This window comes from Acipenser ruthenus, chromosome 4 (genome assembly GCF_902713425.1).
Source record: "Acipenser ruthenus chromosome 4, fAciRut3.2 maternal haplotype, whole genome shotgun sequence".
NCBI lineage: Eukaryota > Metazoa > Chordata > Actinopteri > Acipenseriformes > Acipenseridae > Acipenser > Acipenser ruthenus.
In genome coordinates, this window is record NC_081192.1 from 5,236,247 (window position 1) to 5,255,848 (window position 19,602).

General features: G+C 38.6%; 1 protein-coding gene across 2 annotated transcripts in view; it reads right to left on the reverse strand.

The window, feature by feature from the left end:
* The window catches only part of LOC117399756 (potassium voltage-gated channel subfamily H member 8-like), a 102,948-nt gene that overhangs the window by 56,138 nt on the left and 27,208 nt on the right, over positions 1 to 19,602 (reverse strand). For both annotated transcript variants that reach the window (XM_059021542.1, XM_033999124.3), the window contains exons 3-6: positions 13,026 to 13,157; positions 9,729 to 9,859; positions 7,076 to 7,310; positions 2,816 to 2,973 (exon numbers count right to left, since the gene is read on the reverse strand). In XM_059021542.1, the coding sequence (XP_058877525.1) occupies positions 2,816 to 2,973; positions 7,076 to 7,310; positions 9,729 to 9,859; positions 13,026 to 13,157 (656 nt within the window). The remainder of the gene's footprint in view (positions 1 to 2,815; positions 2,974 to 7,075; positions 7,311 to 9,728; positions 9,860 to 13,025; positions 13,158 to 19,602) is intronic.

Here is a 19,602-nt window from a genome sequence, read left to right on the forward strand (position 1 = left end):
TAAATAACAGTCGTAACATTCTGCAGCTAACAGTTAGAATAAAAACAAAATTAAAAAATACAATGACAGTGATAAAAAATGAAAAGAAAAAGCTATATAAAATTCATTAACAAAAAGGTGTTATTACCATCGAAACACAACCATTCTGCTTGTCACATGTACTTATTTCTGGTGTGTAGCACTAACACATATGGCAGACACTGACTGGAGCACAGATGTGAACAGTGGACCTCATATATTCAATAATAAACCATCCACCCTGGTACCTGTACAGTGGCAGATTTAATCGAGCTAACATGAAGACAAGCAGAGATTCCTCCATACACAACAAGACTGATGAAATTGAAACAGACATTCAGAAGCTGTTTTATAAGATGAAAAGCAATCAGTGATTTGTAATGAGTGAACCATATTATCAAATGTACAGCCATTACAACCTTCATTAGACTTCAGCCTGTACAAGGAAGAGCTTTTTTCTTTATTTCTGAAGACAAAATAAGTAAGTGGAAAATTAGGTGGATATTATTTATTACAACATGCAGGATTTAAGGTAACATACGGTATGATCAAGCTTAAAACATAACCTCTAACTTGTCACGTCAAGTCACGGGGAAACCCTGACATTATTACTTCTGTTGCTTAAATCCTGTTTTGTTTAAGAAAATGGTCCTTCTGATCAGTAATTAAAAATTGTAATTTAAAATTGTGTTTTTTGTCAAAGGAATGTTTACTAAGAGAACACACTATTTAATAAACAATGTCTGTAATAAACTAACATAAACTAAAGAAATACAAAATAATAAACACATAAAAAGAAGTTAAATGTGCACAATCATCTCATTGTTCCAATGTTATGGTACATATTGTACTGTGTGATCTCAGCAGTACACAGATTTAATGTTCTGAATAATCTGTATTCAAAGAACAGTAATAAACTTGAATAAGAAGAATTTGAGTTAAGTATTGTACAGTTGAAATTATTATGAAACAGTTTAGTCACATTCCTGTACCTTCCAGCACTGCAACACATGAGTGTGCTGCAAATGACAGGCAGTTTATTCTGTCCCTATTGCTGAAATGTCAGATTCTCCCAAGGTAGGCTACCGCACATGTGTGTTAACAACAAGGGACCAGGGAGAGTCTATAATTGGGAAAGGTTGAATAGCTTCCAGGGTATTTGTTTATTTTTTTTTAAAGAATGAGTTGTTAAATAAATAATGGTCTTCATTCTAGCCTAGAAAATGCAGCATCCTAAAAAAGACCCACATATTTCAAAGTGTACCGATGATGACCCATGGGAGACAGCTCTGCTTACCTCATTCAACAAAGCAGTGGCAGGGAACTCACTTTTAAGCTAGATTAAAATAGCAATCATCAAGCATATTAGGTGTCTATATTACCAGACATCTGTCAGTCAAATTGGCTCATATCTCATTTGTCATTCAATAAACAACACGTCCAATGATCAGATAGGAAGGGCTTTATATCTTACCTCGATCCATGCGTCCCTGTTGTGTGTCAGAGTTCCTCCACCTGTTTTTTGGCCTTGTCTAAGGAACAGGGCAGCTCTACTGCTCACCTGCCCATGGCTTCCTTACAATCAGCTTCTCCACTATCAGCAAACTAAATTGTGGGCAGGGGTACCTCGAAAGGTGAGGCCAAAGGCCAAAGGCCAAAGATGTAATGAAAATATGTCTAACATAGTATTGTCTTGTCTAAGATTTAATCCTGTGTTTGGCAACATCTCTTAAACTTTGCAATAAAAGTGTGCAATCTAAGTGCTGAACTTCAGCCTCTGCTGTTCCTGCCACTAGCCAGCCTTGACCATGAGCTACCCTATCATAATGTTACAATCTATAAGCACTGTCTCTGCAGAAATCGACTATCTCACACATCCAGATTCTACATTCAATGACAAATGCTGTCCACAGCGGGTAGATCACAACATTTTTAAATGTGCACTCAAATTCACTAATACATTTTTGTATTGTGCAGAACTTATTTGATGTGAAGTACCCATGGGACCTAAAGGACACATTTGACAACGGTCAAGTTTTTTTCTGACACCAAAGAAAACACACACTGAGAAAGTGAATGTCCCACAAACCCAAAAGTGGCCTAGAAACCAAGTAATAACTGAGCTAAGGGGGCCATCTTCATGAGTAAAATAAACACAACACTCCAGGCACGTTAATGGAGGATTTTGTTTCTGTAACAAATACAATATTTGGAAAGGAAAGTATTTTTAAACTGCTGAATTCGGAGGGGTGGGGGGTTACTTTCCTTAAATCAATCTTGGCATCTGCATGGCAAGGCCATATAATCTGGAACAGTGCTTTTCAACTAGTCATTCTGTTAAAAGACTTGAATGAATGCAAGGTCGATTCCATACAAAATATTCACTCTGCTGAATATGAAAGAGTTATGCAACACTAGCTCTTTCAACACTCGTTGTATAAATATGCCCTCGAATTAATAAACTATGTTTACTTACTCTTAAGAAAACAATTTTAATTTTACAGATGATTAGGAAATAGTAAATGATACTGCAAATGAATGGAAAAGTTCAAAATACACACAACCTACAGTAGGTGCTTTCGTGACTTGGCTCCCAGGATGATTATGCATAATGAATAGCCTCCATCATGACTATTTAAATAATGTAATGCTGTGGGAAAGTCTTTTTTAATGGTGTTGTTTGTAATCAAATATATTAGAGTTTTAGCACACAAAGAATATTCCTCCCTCTGGGTTTTAATGGTAATGTGCAGCAAATACTTGTGAAGACGTATTAAAAAGATGTGACGATACTCACCACTGATACATTAAAAGCATACAGGAGATCAAAGGGCAGGGCAGCAATCAGATCGATGATTAACCATGTTGTTACGTAGTGGATACAAATTAATCTTGCTTCAAATATAACCTGCCCAGACTTGCTGACATACGTCGTTCGGAAATTTAAAATAATATCTATAGAACAGAAAGAAATAGAATTAACTACAAATGCCACTTGTTAACTTTGTGCTTCTCATCCGTAGACTTTATTATTGATTTTATTTATTTCTAAAAAAAAAAAAAAAAAATGGTTTCATGGCTGTGTCTAACAGTTATTTAAGGCAATACAAAAAATATATGTGTAGACCTTATATGAAATCTATATGTGCCCGTGTCAATGGATAACATAAAATAAAACATAACATTTTGATCAATGTTAAATAAATGGTGTATATTTGGGGACAAAGTTATGGTATTATGATACTCTGCCAGTCTAGAAAAGTGTATATCAAAAGTGATATAAGCTGGACCTAAGACCTGTGCAATAATAACAACCCAAAATGGACAGATGTCCACATCACAGAAATACCCTACAGTGTGGCACAATCACCACAGGGCACCTTCGTAAGCAAATGATTGGATAGGCAATGAACAAATTGGATCTGCATTGAATGAACAGCTCCCTGAGAAGGCAGTTCAGATGCAGACCCGAGTCATGCTTGCAAACAAATGTGGAAAGTGAAATTACTACTGATTGTGCGCGTCCAGTTTATTGAATGTGTTTTTCATATTTTGTTTTTGATTAGTCTATTGAAAAGCAGTGGAGGGTGGGAATCAAACTTGTGCACTTTGTTTCAAATTCTCATAACACTAATTGTTTTAGGTTTTTTTTTCTAAACCAAGAAAATTTGCATAAAGACATTATGATCCAGATGGGGGCACTGCACTCAAGTATTTGAAACTGCGCCACCACTACACTGAATTTAAAATTGTAAGCTTAGCAGCCATTTAAAAGTGGGATAATGAATGCTCTGAATTTGATTGGATGACCAAGAGGTTTATGATTACAGACTTTAAAGTATTTATATACAGTAGCATCCACAACTTCAAACATTCAATTATAAATTACAAGATTGCCTAACAGTTCTGAAGGCACTAGTCATTTGTTTTGCTCTTATTGATTTTTGATTTAGTACGAGCAGTTAGAAAGCTTTTAACTTCATCTCAATGGCAGGGGTCAGAATCCACAACACTGTCTAATGCAGCATCAGTGAGTGGTGGAGCAGGCCCAGTCATACACAAGTGAAAGAGTAAAACAGGGACACAAAACCATTCTTTCAATTATGCATGTTATACTTGTAAGAGTAACATTACTTTCAGTTTCTCTTTGAATGTTCCCAGCAGGGCTGAACGGCTTTTATCACTGGCGTTTAATGAATACATCATTGGTCTAGTCTGGTAAGTGATATACATAACAAGGTTTTGCAAGGTCGTTGAACATTCAACAAAAGTAATTTGTGACTTCAAATTGATGTTACATTAAGAGACTGGAGGAGGTAATATCTTATGTCTATATACTGTATATATTTTTTTTTAATGCAGTGTTTTAGTACCACAGCATGGAAGATTATATTTACTACAGTCTAATGAATTTAAGTCTGGTATAGAAATTAACTATGTCCTTTTGTAGTCACGGCTTAGCCAGTGCATGTGCTGTACAAAGTATGTGTTTATTTTTTCTTTTAATCCTCATTTACCTCCTTCTCAAATAATGGAAATTCTTAAAGTACATAGAACTAATACAATTATTGCAGTAATCTTACTTAATTGGCCTTTATTTTGACATTGACATTGACATTGAAAAATCAAAAAAAAAATGTTGTCTCTTCTGGAGCATATTTTTTAAATACGCATTTCTAAAGACAAAAACAACCATTCTGTCATTTATTTCCTTTTAGAATAATTCTCAGTCACAGATGTCTTGTACTTGGGCTCTCCTTACCACTAACTAATCTCTTCTTTTCTTATGACCGATGTGCTTTCAATGTAGACTGTGTTTCTTTTGTTTTCAAACATGCACAAAAAAAGTTAATCTGAAAATATGAATTTCTCTTTATAACAGTGTGACAGAGACAGAATGAGTCTTGGTGATAAATCTCTCTCCCAACCTGTGAGGGTGCTGTGTAAATCTGTGTAAACAGAGTGCCCTGGACTGGATGGCCAGACAATTCATTCCCAGGGTTAGAAGAAAGTTGGTTATCTAGAAAGTGGGTGGAGCTACGATACACTAAATCTTTGACTCAGAAGGGAAATGACGTGGCAGCCGCGGATTGGAGGAGCGGTTGCACTAGTTAACCAAGGGGTCATGATTGACGGTACAAAAGGGGGCTTAGCGAAATGATCTGTACCTTTGTATGGTCATGCTGAACCGGAAGGAGAACCTGTGTTGTTATCGTGAGTGTTTTGTTTGTTTTTGTTGTGTCTAAATTACTGTTTGTTATTATTAGACGGCTGAACATGACCCAGAGCTGTCGCCAAAGGCCAGCTCTTACCCATACTGCACATTGTTTCACAAATAACTGTATTTACACCACGAGCACTTTAACACCCACTGTGGACTTGTGTTTGTGTTTTGTGTTAAGTGTGGGTGTTTAGGAACGGGACTGTTATTATTATTACGGACCAACCCGGGGATTAACAACAGAGCAATACACGCCGCTGTAGTGGCTGTTCTCATTGTTATTGTTTACTGCTATTTTGTCATCAGACTTTGGATTTACAAATACAATATCATTGCACCTGGATTATCATTGTCTGTCTGTTCATTGATCACTGCTGCATTCCTGCACCTGCACACTGTTAACCACTTTACCACAAACAGTTGCGCTGATTCTTTTTAAAATAATAAACAACCAATAACAAAAATGCCTTGATTTATTATGTGACATATTTGTATTCTAAAACAAATGACTTAAAAAAAAAACACAACAATGTCAGCTGACACGTTAATATATTATGTTAATTCTGCCTGATTAGCAGAGTTGGTAAAAAAAGAGAAAGTACAATGCATCATAGTTTCTTTAATATTTAAAATGTTAGATTTCCAGAAGCTATATAAAATAGAGTTCTGAAGACGGACTGGAAATATACATCTCAATAGCATGACATGGTCTGGGGCAGCCAGATAGCCTCTTCCTGGAGCTACGGCCCCAGGTGGATATCAGGATGTTTGGGTAGAGCTGGGGAGAAGTTTGATGCCCTTAATCTCCATGTGCACTGATTCTGAATGCAGTGCACAAGATCCATTTTCAGGACCCATGGCCACTCATTCGGTCATGTGGGTTTTCACTCATAGATCAGGTTTGAAGTGAATATTCCTGTAAAATTTTACACAGCCAAGTTCATATCTAGAAGCTCTTGTTATTTTCTAGCATACTAACGTTGAAGGTGTGGGCATTATTTGTGAGCAGTTGCAGACAAGGGCGAGCAATCTGCATACACATGTCGTGTTTCTACTGCCAGGGACATTCAGTCAGATAACAGACGTCTTTAGTTGTTTCAAAGTTTCAGTTGGTCAGTTTATAGTACAATTAGTGTTTCAACTAAGTCACTTTGCACTAAGTTTAGCAGTTTGCAATTATACTGATTGAAAGTGCTCCCATTAAAGATGATATAAAAAAAACAAAAAAATAGAACTGATAATGGCAGTAAGAAAGAAGTTCAAAGAATCCACTGAGTTTTAAAGGAACTGAAAACACAGTGTCAACACAAAAGGCCCACAGGAAGTAACATTTTCATAGTTTTTGTGTCCCTGGACGTTCAATGCATAGCACACAAATTGTATAATAACAATTTCTTGGCACACAGCATGTAGACTGTGCTAGAACGTGGTAAGGATTGGGAGAAGGAAACACATCATCATTATCTCACCAGTGCATATACAACTTAATCATAACCTCCTTTTGATTTATATTCTACACCTTTGACTATATAACCTTTTTTTAATTGGTTCTGCAGACTATCTGGTTGTTGTCTTTCTCGGAAGAAGCTTAACTGATTCAATACCACCCATTTGGTATTTGAATCCTCCCTTTTGTCCAGCCTGTACATTTATTAACATCAATTGTCCAGATCTCTCCCACTTCTGTATGCTGCCTCAATACCTGTGCTTTGGATTTCCTGGGCTGCCGTATATGTTGACCGTTCACCCCAGAATTATTTTGTCCTTTTAACAAAAAAAGGAAGTGATTTATACTTTGGAGTAAAGTTTGAAATTAGACATCTACATGGATCTTACCTATAATGAAAAGTATTTCTACTGCAATGTCACTGACAGTTGTGCTTCGTGTTACTTCATCGTTCCCAATGAAACACACATTGTATGGTACAGTCACAGCAACATAAAATGTTGCCAGTAAAATAAGCCAGTCCCAGCCAGCTTTAAAGGTGCTGTAATGTAACAGGATAAATTTGGATTTTTTTGCATCTGCAACTTTGTACTCTGGGAGAGCTGGTGGATCTCCAAACACATTCTGTCAAAGAAAATTAAAATAAAATAAAAAGTATTAGTAAACAGAAATAATTCTATCTATCTATCTATCTATATATATATATACAGACAAAAGTATTGGGCAGTTTTAAAAAAACGAGAAAAATCACAAAGAAAGTGATTTCTGTAATTTCTAATTGTTCTATTAAAATATATAAATTAATAAAATAATAAAACAACAAATTATTACATGCAACAACTAATTTCATACTTTGACAAAAGTATTTGGGAAATCAATTTTGTATGAAACCCATTCATTGTTATATATTGACAACTGAAAACCAACACCTGATGATAATTATAGAATAACTATATAATCAAGTGCTGAAAAATAAATTGGAAATTTGTGATTAAAAAAAGCAACAAAAATGGTACAGCAATGATCTCGTTGGCAGTGATACAACTAAACAAAAAAGGAGAAACTACCAGACAAATAGCTGAAAGACTATGTTTACCAAAAGCACTGTGAGAGCTATTATTGACAAACACAGGAGAACAGGAACTACTGCAACTAGCTCCAGGTGTGGAAGACCAAGAAAGATTTCTGCAAAATCTGAAAGAAGAATCATTCAAGCAGCCCGGCAAAATCCTCGGATTACTGCAAAAGATTTGACACAAGAATTGTTAAAAAATTGTCAAGAAATTCACAAGCGAACAACTCAACAATACCTTAACAAGATGAATGTCCATGGGCGAAAACCAAGATGCAAATACTTGAAGAAGCCTGATGATTTCTTCAACCAAATTTTATGATCAGATGAATCCAAAATATAACTTTTTTTCACCAAAAAAGCAACAATATGTTTGGAGGAAGAGAGGAGAAGAATTTAAAGAAAAGTTCATCATGCCCAGTGTTAAACATGGTGGAGGTTGTGTGATGGTATGGGCTTGTTTTTCTTCCTCAGGCACTGGTGACCTTTGTATTGTAGAAGGATCAATGAATGCTGCAAAATATCAATACATTTTGCACTCTCATTTGTTACCCAGTGCTAGAAGGCTTATTGGATGGAAGTTTGTATTCCAGCAGGATAATGACCCTAAGCATTCTACGAAGTCTACAAAGGAATTTCTGAAAGAAGGAAGATTACAGTTATGGATTGGCCATCTCAGTCCCCGGACTCCCATCGAGATGTTGTGGATTGACTTGTTGTTGCAAAAAGGAAACCAAAGTTGATTGCAGAACTGAAAACTGTATGTGTTGAAGAATGGGCAAAAATATCTCCGGAAAGATGCCAGGAACTGGTTTCAAAATACAAAAAAAGACTGCAAGCTGTAAAGGAAGCAAAGGGTGGGCACACACAATACTAATGTAAGGGTGCCCAAATACTTCTGTCAAAGTATGAAATTAGTTTTTGCATGTTATTTTTCATTTTATTATAAAGCTGAATCTCTACTTTAATTTAAATCTTTCGCTAGAACAATTAGAAATTAGTAAGGGTGTCTGCTAAGAAAGAAATAATAATAATAATAATAATAATAATAATAATAATAATAATAATAATAATAATAATAAATTATAGAAATCACTTTCTTTGTGGTTTTTCTCATTTTTTTGCCCAAATACTTTTGTATGCGACTGTATAATCATTTCAGTTCTAAACAACACCTTAAAATACATTTGTTGTTGATGAAGTGATACAGCAGTGGTGGAGTAGTGGTTAGTGCTCTGGACTCTTGACCGGAGGGGCATGGGTTCAATCCCAGGTGGGGGACACTGCTGCTGTACCCTTGAGCAAGGTACTTTACCTAGATTGCTCCAGTAAAAAAACCCAACTGTATAAATGGGTAATTGTATATAAAAAATAATGTCTAAAAAATAATGTAATTGTATGTAAAAATAATGTGATATCTTGTAACAATTGTAAATCGCCCTGGATAAGGGCATCTGCTAAGAAATAAATAATAATAAATTATAGAAGTCACTTTCTTTGTGGTTTTTCTCATTTTTTTGCCCAAATGCTTTTGTATGCGATTGTATATATAATCATTTCAGTTCTAAACGACCCCATAAAATACATTTGTTGTTGATGAAGTGATACAGCAGTGGTGTTAGTATTATAACAACAGCAATGAGCAGCTGTGTTTTTCCATTACATGTTTATGCTAATACGTAACAGAACACACTGTAACTGTATATTTCAAGTCATGACATTTCATGAGGGTTTAACGCTGTAGCCTTGTGCTAAACAGAGTTTGGGCATATTTTTGCTCCAGCTCTGAGCAAAGGTTACTAAAAACAATTTACCAGCTACAGTACTGCCTAGAAATATCACTATTGTATTATATCACAGATACATAATAGAAAACCTGATGCAGCATGCAAAGATCCTTTAAGCACACAACATATACATTAATAGTAGAAGATTACACAATGAATATAATAAAAACAGCATACACCTACTTTGTTGATTTTAATTTTATTCTTATTGTCTCTTCTTTGAAGATGTCCAGAGATGTGATAAAGCACAGTGCGACTTCGTATCCGTTCTGAGCTGAAATTGGATCTGGTGCTCACTCTCCCCTTGTGCTTTTCTATTAAGATATAAGGAAATCAGAAAAAAAAACATAAAACTACTTTTTCCTTGACTAATAAAACTAAACAAAACAGTATTTCCCTGTTGTTTTTCTAAGACTATGTATCTTCTTTTTTGGTTTCTTTCCATTTCCCTTACAATTATAATGAGTTATTATACTTTTTCTCTTTACCAGTCTGTGAGCTTGTCTTGAAAATTCTAAGTGCCTGGCCCTTCCTAATTCCATCCAATCAAATCATGTGACAAAATTGCCTTTTAACTTGGCAGGTACATCTACTCACCATCACTGTACTGCATATGTACTGTTGAGCAGTTTGTCATGTCATGTACATGTTCTATTGTTTATCAGTGTTTATTGTAACCATTTTTAATGAATACAATTTTCATTCAAAAAGCTTTCACTACAAAACTGTTTGTGTTAGTTTTCAGATCTATGCCCAGTGGCCAGCATACCATGCAATATTAATGCTCAGAAACTGGGCCAGTTCGCCCACTGAAATCATCTGTAATACTTAGCTATGACTGCAATATAAAAGAAGCATGCAGTTTATTTTTGGAACATAATGAATTTCCCTTCACCTTATATCCTGTGAGGTCAGTCCTAGTGGCTAAGATTGTTTCTTCTTATTAGGAAGCTTTGCAATTACAGTATTTCGCTGTGGCAGTTTTCTTGGGATGTCATATTCATATGAAATGTATTATAGTTGCAATATGCTATATTTGAGAACAGTAAAATGTAGATTCCCCCCCACCCTTTTCAAAGTATTTCTTAGCAGAAAAAAAAATAAGAAACACACCCAGGAACATATTTATCAAGCGATTTATATACAGATAGACAGACATAGTACATTAAGATCATGTTTTATCACAACTGAATAAAAGCTTCTTTAATTAAATATAAAAACAGACAGACAGACATATTCTGATACTAATACTGTAATAATGTGTGCTAAAGGATGTTCTTTTCATCCTACCAGATAAGTGGTTCTCTAGATGTAAATATGTGATATACAGACAGCGCTCCAGATAAGGTTTGGGGCCTGGGAGTAATTTAACCTCTAATTTGAACACAGAAAGAGTAAAATGTATTTTCAGGGGGTAAAATGCAACATTACCTTGAAGTCATGGGTAATCTTGATCAATACTGTACAATCTTTAATGGTAATGGGGTAGGCATTAAAAAAGAGCCTTCCATTGTAACTGCAATGTTACTTTGAACTACTGTACAAACACGTATGTGTTCTATGCATTTTTTCGATGTATCACACTGACTGCAAATTAATTATGTTACTTATATTTTAACATTACATTCTTAAACTCAGTGAACATGTTAAAACTTAAATATAAAGCTATACAGATAAATTAAATAAGGAAATGCATTAATACGTTATAAAACAGTTTGACTGAGGTGTTTACACTTCAACCTGTGTAGCTTTGAATTTTTCTTATTCTACTGTGATTGGCTGCAAAGACAACAGGGCTAGCCAGAGATTGGATAATGTTTGTTGGGTTGCTTTTTCTTCTGTACAGTTTCCTTGTAACTGAAGACATTGTATTCTTGGAGATGTAGTTGTTAGTGGAAGTTTTAGGGGAGGCGGGAGGGGAGGCAGACAAGCTGTGCAGAAAAATTGCTATGCATATTTTCACATATTAAATTTAAATTTAGTGCATATTTAATGCATAAAAACAGCAGGTACGCAGTTTATCTGGACCGCTGCATACAGATATATATGGCTAGACTGACGCACAGATGCCTCCATATACCTGCAGATTCAATGGCTTGAAGCAAGTTTCATCACACTTGCACAAGCAGTTACCTAGATGCATGTGAACATGTGAGTGTGGTTGTGGCAGGGCTGTGGCCCTGCGCATAGAAATAGTGTGTTTTGTGTTTTGCTTGTTTTTCTTTTAGTTTTTGTAAATAGTTTAAAAAGTGTAAAAGAATGAGAGACACTCCATTTGAGACACGCTACTGGGTGTTTACCGGGATGCATGGCAGTCGGAGATTGGCTGACGGCAGATTCCTGTCGGTGTGCAGGTCTGGGAGGAGGATTCTCTGACACACCCTCAAGGCCTATGAACCAGCAAGTGACAGTCCACATGATGGGAGCAGCGCTCAGTCACTTGTTTTTGCTAATTTTTGTTTGGTATGTTGTGTTTTTCCCATTTGTGTTTTGTTTTTTTCCATTTTTGTATTGATTTTCAACTCGATATCTCTCCTGTCTCTCTCCTATCTGTCAGTGGATACCCACAATACAGAGACATACAGACAGTCAGACTGACTTGTGATAAGTAGTACATTTTACTACAAAAGCACAAGCAGTTGTATAGATATATGCAACTAGTGTGACATACATACTGTTCATATTCTAGTGTGACATACATACTGTTCATATTCTAGTGTGACATACATACTGTTCATATTCTAGTGTGACATACATACTGTTCATATTCTAGTGTGACATACATACTGTTCATATTCTAGTGTGACATACATACTGTTCATATTCTAGTGTGACATACATACTGTTCATATTCTAGTGTGACATACATACTGTTCATATTCTAGTGTGACATACATACTGTTCATATTCTAGTGTGACATACATACTGTTCATATTCTAGTGTGACATACATACTGTTCATATTCTAGTGTGACATACATACTGTTCATATTCTAGTGTGACATACATACTGTTCATATTCTAGTGTGACATACATACTGTTCATATTCTTTTATCCACTATGTGTTTTGTAATTCTGTTTTGAAAATAGAGAAAAAAGTAGAATGGAGAGATGTAGGTCTAGTTTACATAAAAATATATTATTATGCTCATAAAGATGCTGTGATGCTATATATTTGACAATACTACTCTAGCTCTATTACTACTTTTTTGGTATCACTGATACAATAAAATCGTTTTTGTTTTAAGACATGCTTTGTCAGCCCAACATGTCAGGCCCTTTTAAAGTGTAAGTTGTAAAAAAAAAAAAAATGTTAACAAGCTGTTCTGCCAGGAAAACGTATTTCCACATACGCTTGCGCTTATTTAAATCCTCTTCCCAAATTCTATAAATCAGATGCGTCAACCTCACAGAAATCCTTAAACTGTTAGTGTTTCAAAGAACTCTTCCACATTCAATTAGTGCCTTCTGTTACCCACCTTCCCTTCTGTCTTCCTGAGCAATCTTCACTTTGGTGTCTGTGATGTCTTTGAAGGAGGCCAAGAAAAGAACAACATCCCCTTTTTCATTTTTAATAGGAACTATGTCCAGAAGGCACCAAAACAAAGCCCCTGCCAGGATTAGAAAACCAGTGTTAGTTAATGCAGGGTTAGAGTTTCAGTTTAAGTAACAACAACATTAAGACTAAAGCTTCCAGATGTCAGGGGTCAGTAAATCACAGATGTTCAGCTCAAACAAATCTCCCCACATCATCACTCAAGGGTGTGTATATGCTGCTTCCTTCTGGAATCAAGGCTTTCATTTGAGAATGACTTTAATGAAAATACAACTTCCACCTCCCCTATCACCTCTTGTTTCATTAAAAAAAAATCTGGCTGAAAGACTGACACGCAAGATAGCTTTAACTCTACACCACCATTGGGGGATATACTGTAGTCATGCAAAGAACCAAAATATCTTCGACTTAAAATCTACTTAATGAAAATGGGATCAGTGATAAAAAATAGCTGTAAACACTTTTTTTTTTAACAATGTTAACTGTTTAACTTTTAAACTTTTAATTCTGTATATTTCAAAAACACATAGTATGTAGTAGAGAGAGCAATTAATTGCATCTGTTGAGATACTAGTATTAATGCGAAGTAATTTAATAATGTTTAGTCACATCTCTGTTGAATTAGGTAATATTAATGTCAGAAAAAGATAACTGAGTTTTGACATCAGACACTTTCCAGCTAAGTAATGCATATTTACTTATAATGGCAGTTTATCAGGTAACCACATATCCAAATATTCAGGACTACGTTAAGTAAAATTGCTCTGACTACTGTCAATGAAAATATTGTGTTTCATCTCCTGAATCAAGCAATCTTTATTTTATATAGCGCCTTTCATAGTGGACCACCATCACAATGCGCTTTAATGCACCCATGTCTTGCTTGAACCTTACATATTATATTGGTTCCAGGGGCCAGACGGTATATAAAGTTGCACAGTTGTTTATTAGACCTAGTCAATTAAATAAAGTCATAAGCGCTCATTCATCTAATAGCCTAAACAACCTTTAATGCAATATGTTCCTTCACATTCAATGTTTGTTCCTAGAAAGCAAAGATGTGGACTTGTTATGTGACAATGGCTGTTGTCCATTTCCCCACTTTGAGAAACAGACAACATTGAATAACAGCTGGCCTGATCATAGATAGTGATTCAGCAACACACTTCTTTAAAATAAAGTTACATATTAGTTATTATATTGGTTGTGTACCAGTATTGTGTAAGCATCGTACATAAGAACATAAGTTTACAAACGAGAGGAGGCCATTCGGCCCATCTTGCTTGTTTGGTTGTTAGTAGCTCATTGATCCCAGAATCTCGTCAAGCAGCTTCTTGAAGGATCCCAGGTTGTCAGCTTCAACAACATTACTGCGGAGTTGGTTCCAGACCCTCACAATTCTCTGTGTAAAAAAGTGCCTCCTATTTTCTGTTCAGTCTGCCCAGTTCTGATTGCTGTCTAGATCATTTTGAATGACCTTTGCTGCTTCAACAGTGTTTGCCACTCCTCCTATTTTTGTGTAGTCTGCAAATTTAACAAGTTTGCTTACTATACCAGAATCTAAATCATTAATTTAGATTAGGAATAGCAGAGGACCTAATACTGATCCCTGTGGTACACCACTGGTTACCTCGCTCCATTTTGAGGTTTCTCCTCTAATCAGTACTTTCTGTTTTCTACATGTTAACCACTCCATAATCGATTTGCATGCATTTCCTTGAATCCCTACTGTGTTCAGTTTGAGGATTAATCTTTTATGCGTTTTTAGCTTAAGAATACTTGTGTTACATATCCCTACAGTTAACAAGTAGAACTGAATAGATAAGAGTAGGACCATTGCTCATATTTGGATACAATTTTATATCAATACAAAGTTACACTTTTTTTCAAAATTTCAAAATGTAAAAGTTTCAAAATTTAAAGAAAGAGTGAAGATAATAGGATGATCCATTTTACAAAAGGTACCAGGTAGGTGTCTTTTTTTGTTTCTATTTTTTTAATATTGGAATTAGGTGTGGTTGTTCTATGCACGTAATGACATCTGTACACAGGATAAGGTGTACTAGAATTTTGGCAAATACTTCACTGTGATTGGTTGATTTCTGATACGTGATTTATGATTTTCAAAAAATTCTGTTAAACGGAAATACTGTAGGTTTGGTCTCCTATATGAAATTCTCCCTCTTCGTGTAAACCTGGTCTTTGTTCGGTGACCCAGTATTTCAGTGCAGTCTCTCCTCTGAGTATCCTCTCTGTTTTTACTCCTCTTTCAATCACTATTCTGACAGCAGCATTGTCTTTTCCCTATTTGAAAAATTTCTTTCATTTTCATGGGACTCCTTTCGAAATAATGAATGCACATTCTACAACATGGGAAATGTCTTTCAAAACAATGAATTCCACCCCCCTTTGTTAGTCATTCCAATTTAACTGCATGGAACATGGTAAACTTTATAATTTAAGCCACAAAGCTTGAATATGAACACTATTAAATTGTATGCACCCTTCAGCAACCTATTTCATAACTGCTGTTCCTGAAAATTGTACGTAAGTGAAGCTAGCAGGAGATTTAATAACATCTTCAGCAAGGACAGCATCATTAATTGTGATCCCCTTGCTTGCCATATGCAGTGCTTCTATCTCTTTATCCTTGCAACACAGAGCCTGCAAAGCTCATGGTGATGTCATCTCTGAATGAGAGAAAGAAATAATCACGCAATTATGAGGCATCTATGTTTAGTAACACTTTTTGATGCATGCAAGGAGAAGCAATTTAATTTTCATGCCTTTATTAATGTAACATTTGTCAAGGAAGATATTGTCTCAAAATATGCACTGTAGCATTCAGCTGCTGTTAGTTTTGCTTCAAATGTCTGATATGATATTTATGCCCTGGCTTTATTTTTTGAGCTGTCATTTATAACCGCAGAAGAACATTTAAAATAATATAAACACCTGTGACAGAGACAGAATGATTCTTGATAAATCTCCCTCCCGACCTGTAAGGGCGCTGTGTAACGGGAACAGAGTGCCCTGGACTGGATGGCCAGACAATTTATTCCCAGGGTTAGGTGGAAGTTGGCCATCTAGAAAGAGGGCGGGGCTATGGTACACAAAATCATCGACCCGGAAGGGAAACGATGTGGCAGCCGCGGATTGGAGGAGCGGTTACAATCGTTAACCAAGGGGGCGTGATTGACGGTATATAAGGGGACGTAGCGAGGTGATCTGTTCCTTTGTTATGGTTAATGTTGAACTGGAAGGAGAACCGTATTGTTATCTTGAGTGTTTTGTTTGTTTTGTCGTGTCTAAAATACTTGTTTGTTATTATTAGACGGCTAACACGATCCGGAGCTGTCAATACAGACCAGCACAAAACCTGGACAACACTGCACTTGAGTCCTGATTAATTGTATTTGCACCACAAGCACTACAGCACTCACTATGGACTTGTGATCGTGTTTGTGTTTATTGTTGGTGATTATATATCGGGACTATTATTTTGGGACTGAACCCGTGGATTAAACAAAGCAATACACCACGCTCTGTAGTGCCTGTTGTCATTATTGTTTACTATTGTCATCAGACTGTGGATTACAAATAAATAAACCATCATTTCACCAGCACTTTGTTGTTTGTCCTTGTCTTTAGCACTGCATCACCCCTACACCTGCGCACTGCAAACTATTTTGCCACAACACCCCATACTCAAGACAATACAAATATAACAGTTGCCTATAACTGAGATTCATAATCCTTTACAGTGATGTGTTGAGTACACCACCTTAAATATATTAATACTTAATCCAAATTTAGAGAAATTACTTTGTAATTGATCATAATTAACCACTAATCCTAATTATATTTATAGGAGGAGAATATCATTAGAGTAGGAGTAATACCGTGATTTGCAGTATTTCCATGTAAAGCTACTACTACTGTGTTTGGGAGATAAGGTTTCACCAAGTGAGAGACTAGTTTCTTTTTGTAATTATATTTGACAGTGTCACAAAGACGGCCGGAGTGGGTGGCGTCAGACCAGAATCAGGAAGTAACACACAGAGATTTGGGGTTTTGGTTAAGCTGAGCGCGTGATCGCGCTCACCATTTAATAAACAGAACAGAAAATAAAAGGTTTGAACAGACAAAAACACGGGACACGGCACTATAGCCAAAATAAAGAGACAGACAAAACGGACTAACACTTAACAAACGGTGCACGGAGACAAACAAACACGGTGAGTACAAACAAAACACTTCTCTTGCACGTTTTTACTTATTTTAACTCTCCTCTCTCTCTCACCCGTTCTCCTCTTCCGAACACCCAACCCTGACTGAATGAAATGTGCGTCTATATATACTATTGTGCTGGGATTCAATTACTAATTAATTATTCACTTGAATCCCAGCACGTGAATTAATTCTGTGCAACCCCGTGCCACACATTATACATATTTTATCTGCACGTGAAGTGATGTGCCATCCTCGTGCCTAAATATAATTATACACTTTAAACACACGTGAAACACAGACCCGTTTATATCCCGTGTACCAATCTATACACCAACATTAACATACGCACCATACATACAACATATAACACACAAATGCACACAGGGGCGGGGCGCATTGCCACATATACCCCCCCTTGTGTGCAGCACACATGGCCTCAACGGCCACCTCCCCCCTTAAAAACCCAGCAGTCCAGGACAAAGTCTCGGGCTGGGAAGGGAGGCTTCAGTGGGCCCATGGCTGGAAATGCTGTCAGCTCCCCTGCCGGTAGTGGCACGGCTGACAGCATGCCGGTCCCGTCCTGCAGCGAAAAAGCTGCGGGGGCAGGTGGTCCCCCGACCTCCCCCTTCTTCGTAGCCGGCAGCTCCCTCCTGTGGGGCTCCGGCCACAAGAACTCCTGCAGCGAAACTGCTGCTGGGGAAAGTGGTCTCCAGACCTCCTCCCCCTTCTTCGTGGCTGGCAGCTCCCCTTTCTGGGGCTCCGGCCACCGTACTCCCTGCGGAGGTACGGGCAGCAGAGGCAGCTCCTGCTCCTCTGCTCCGGGCGGTGGCGGAGGCAGAGGCAGCTCCAGCTCCTCTGCTCCTGGCGGTGGTGGAGGCAGAGGCAGCTCCAGCTCCTCTGCTCCTGGCGGTGGTGGAACCAGCAGGTATTCACCCTCTGCTGGTGGAGGTGGGAGGGGCCAGCAGTCCTCCCACTGCGGTGGAGGTGGAACCAGCAGGCATTCACCCTCTGCTGGTGGAGGTGGGACCAGCAGGTATTCACCCTCTGCTGGTGGAGGTGGGAGGGGCAAGCAGTCCTCCCACTGCGGTGGAGGTGGAACCAGCAGGCATTCACCCTCTGCTGGTGGAGGTGGGACCAGCAGGTATTCACCCTCTGCTGGTGGAGGTGGGAGGGGCAAGCAGTCCTCCCACTGCAGTGGAGGTGGAACCAGCAGGTATTCACCCTCTGCTGGTGGAGGTGGCGGAGGTAGAGGCGATGGGGCTGATGCTGGCCACTCAGAGGGAGGCTGTGGCAGTGAGGGGCTCCCTCTGCTGTGGCGGCTGGGCATGTGTGCGCCGTGCTGCCTTCAGCAGCATAGCTAGAGGCTGCTGGGGGACACCAGCATCCTGCCCTTCTCCCCCCAAAAAATTTTCAGGGGGTTGAGCCTGTAACTCCTCCCCTTCTGGCTCTTGGGACGGCACCAGCAGGTATTCACCCTCTGCTGGTGGAGGTGGGACCAGCAGGCATTCTCCCTCTGCTGGCAGCTTGGGTCCTACGGCTGTGGAAGCCCCGACTTCCCTCTTTTTGGGCTGTGGACGCACTGACTCCTCCCTTTTGGGCTGTGGACGCACCGACTCCTCCCTTTTGGGCTGTGGACGCACCGACTCCTCCCTTTTGGGCTGTGGACGCACCGACTCCTCCCTTTTGGGCTGTGGACGCACCGACTCCTCCCTTTTGGGCTGTGGACGCACCGACTCCTCCCTTTTGGGCTGTGGACGCACCGACTCCTCCCTTTTGGGCTGTGGACGTTCGGGCTCCCCCCACTCAGGCGTAGGACGTTCGGGCTCCTCCCACTCAGGCGTAGGACGTTCGGGCTCCTCCCACTCAGGCGTAGGACGTTCGGGCTCCTCCCGCTTGGGCTGTGGACGCTCAGGCTCCTCCCACTTGGGCGTAGGACACTCGGGCTCCTCCCGCTTGGGCTGTGGACGCTCAGGCTCCTCCCGTTTGGGCTGTGGACGCTCAGGCTCCTCCCGCTTGGGCTGTGGACGCTCAGGCTCCTCCCGCTCGGGCTGTGGACGCTCAGGCTCCTCCCATTTGGGCTGTGGAGGCAAAACCAGCAGGCATTCACCCTCTGCTGGTGGAGATGGGGACAGCAGGTACTCACCCTCTGCTGGTGGAGATGGGGACAGCAGGTACTCCTCTGCTGGTGGTCCTGCTACCTGGGCTGCTGTTCCGTTTATGGTTGCCTCCAGGTAGCTGAGGACAAACTCCACACCTTCCTCCAAGGT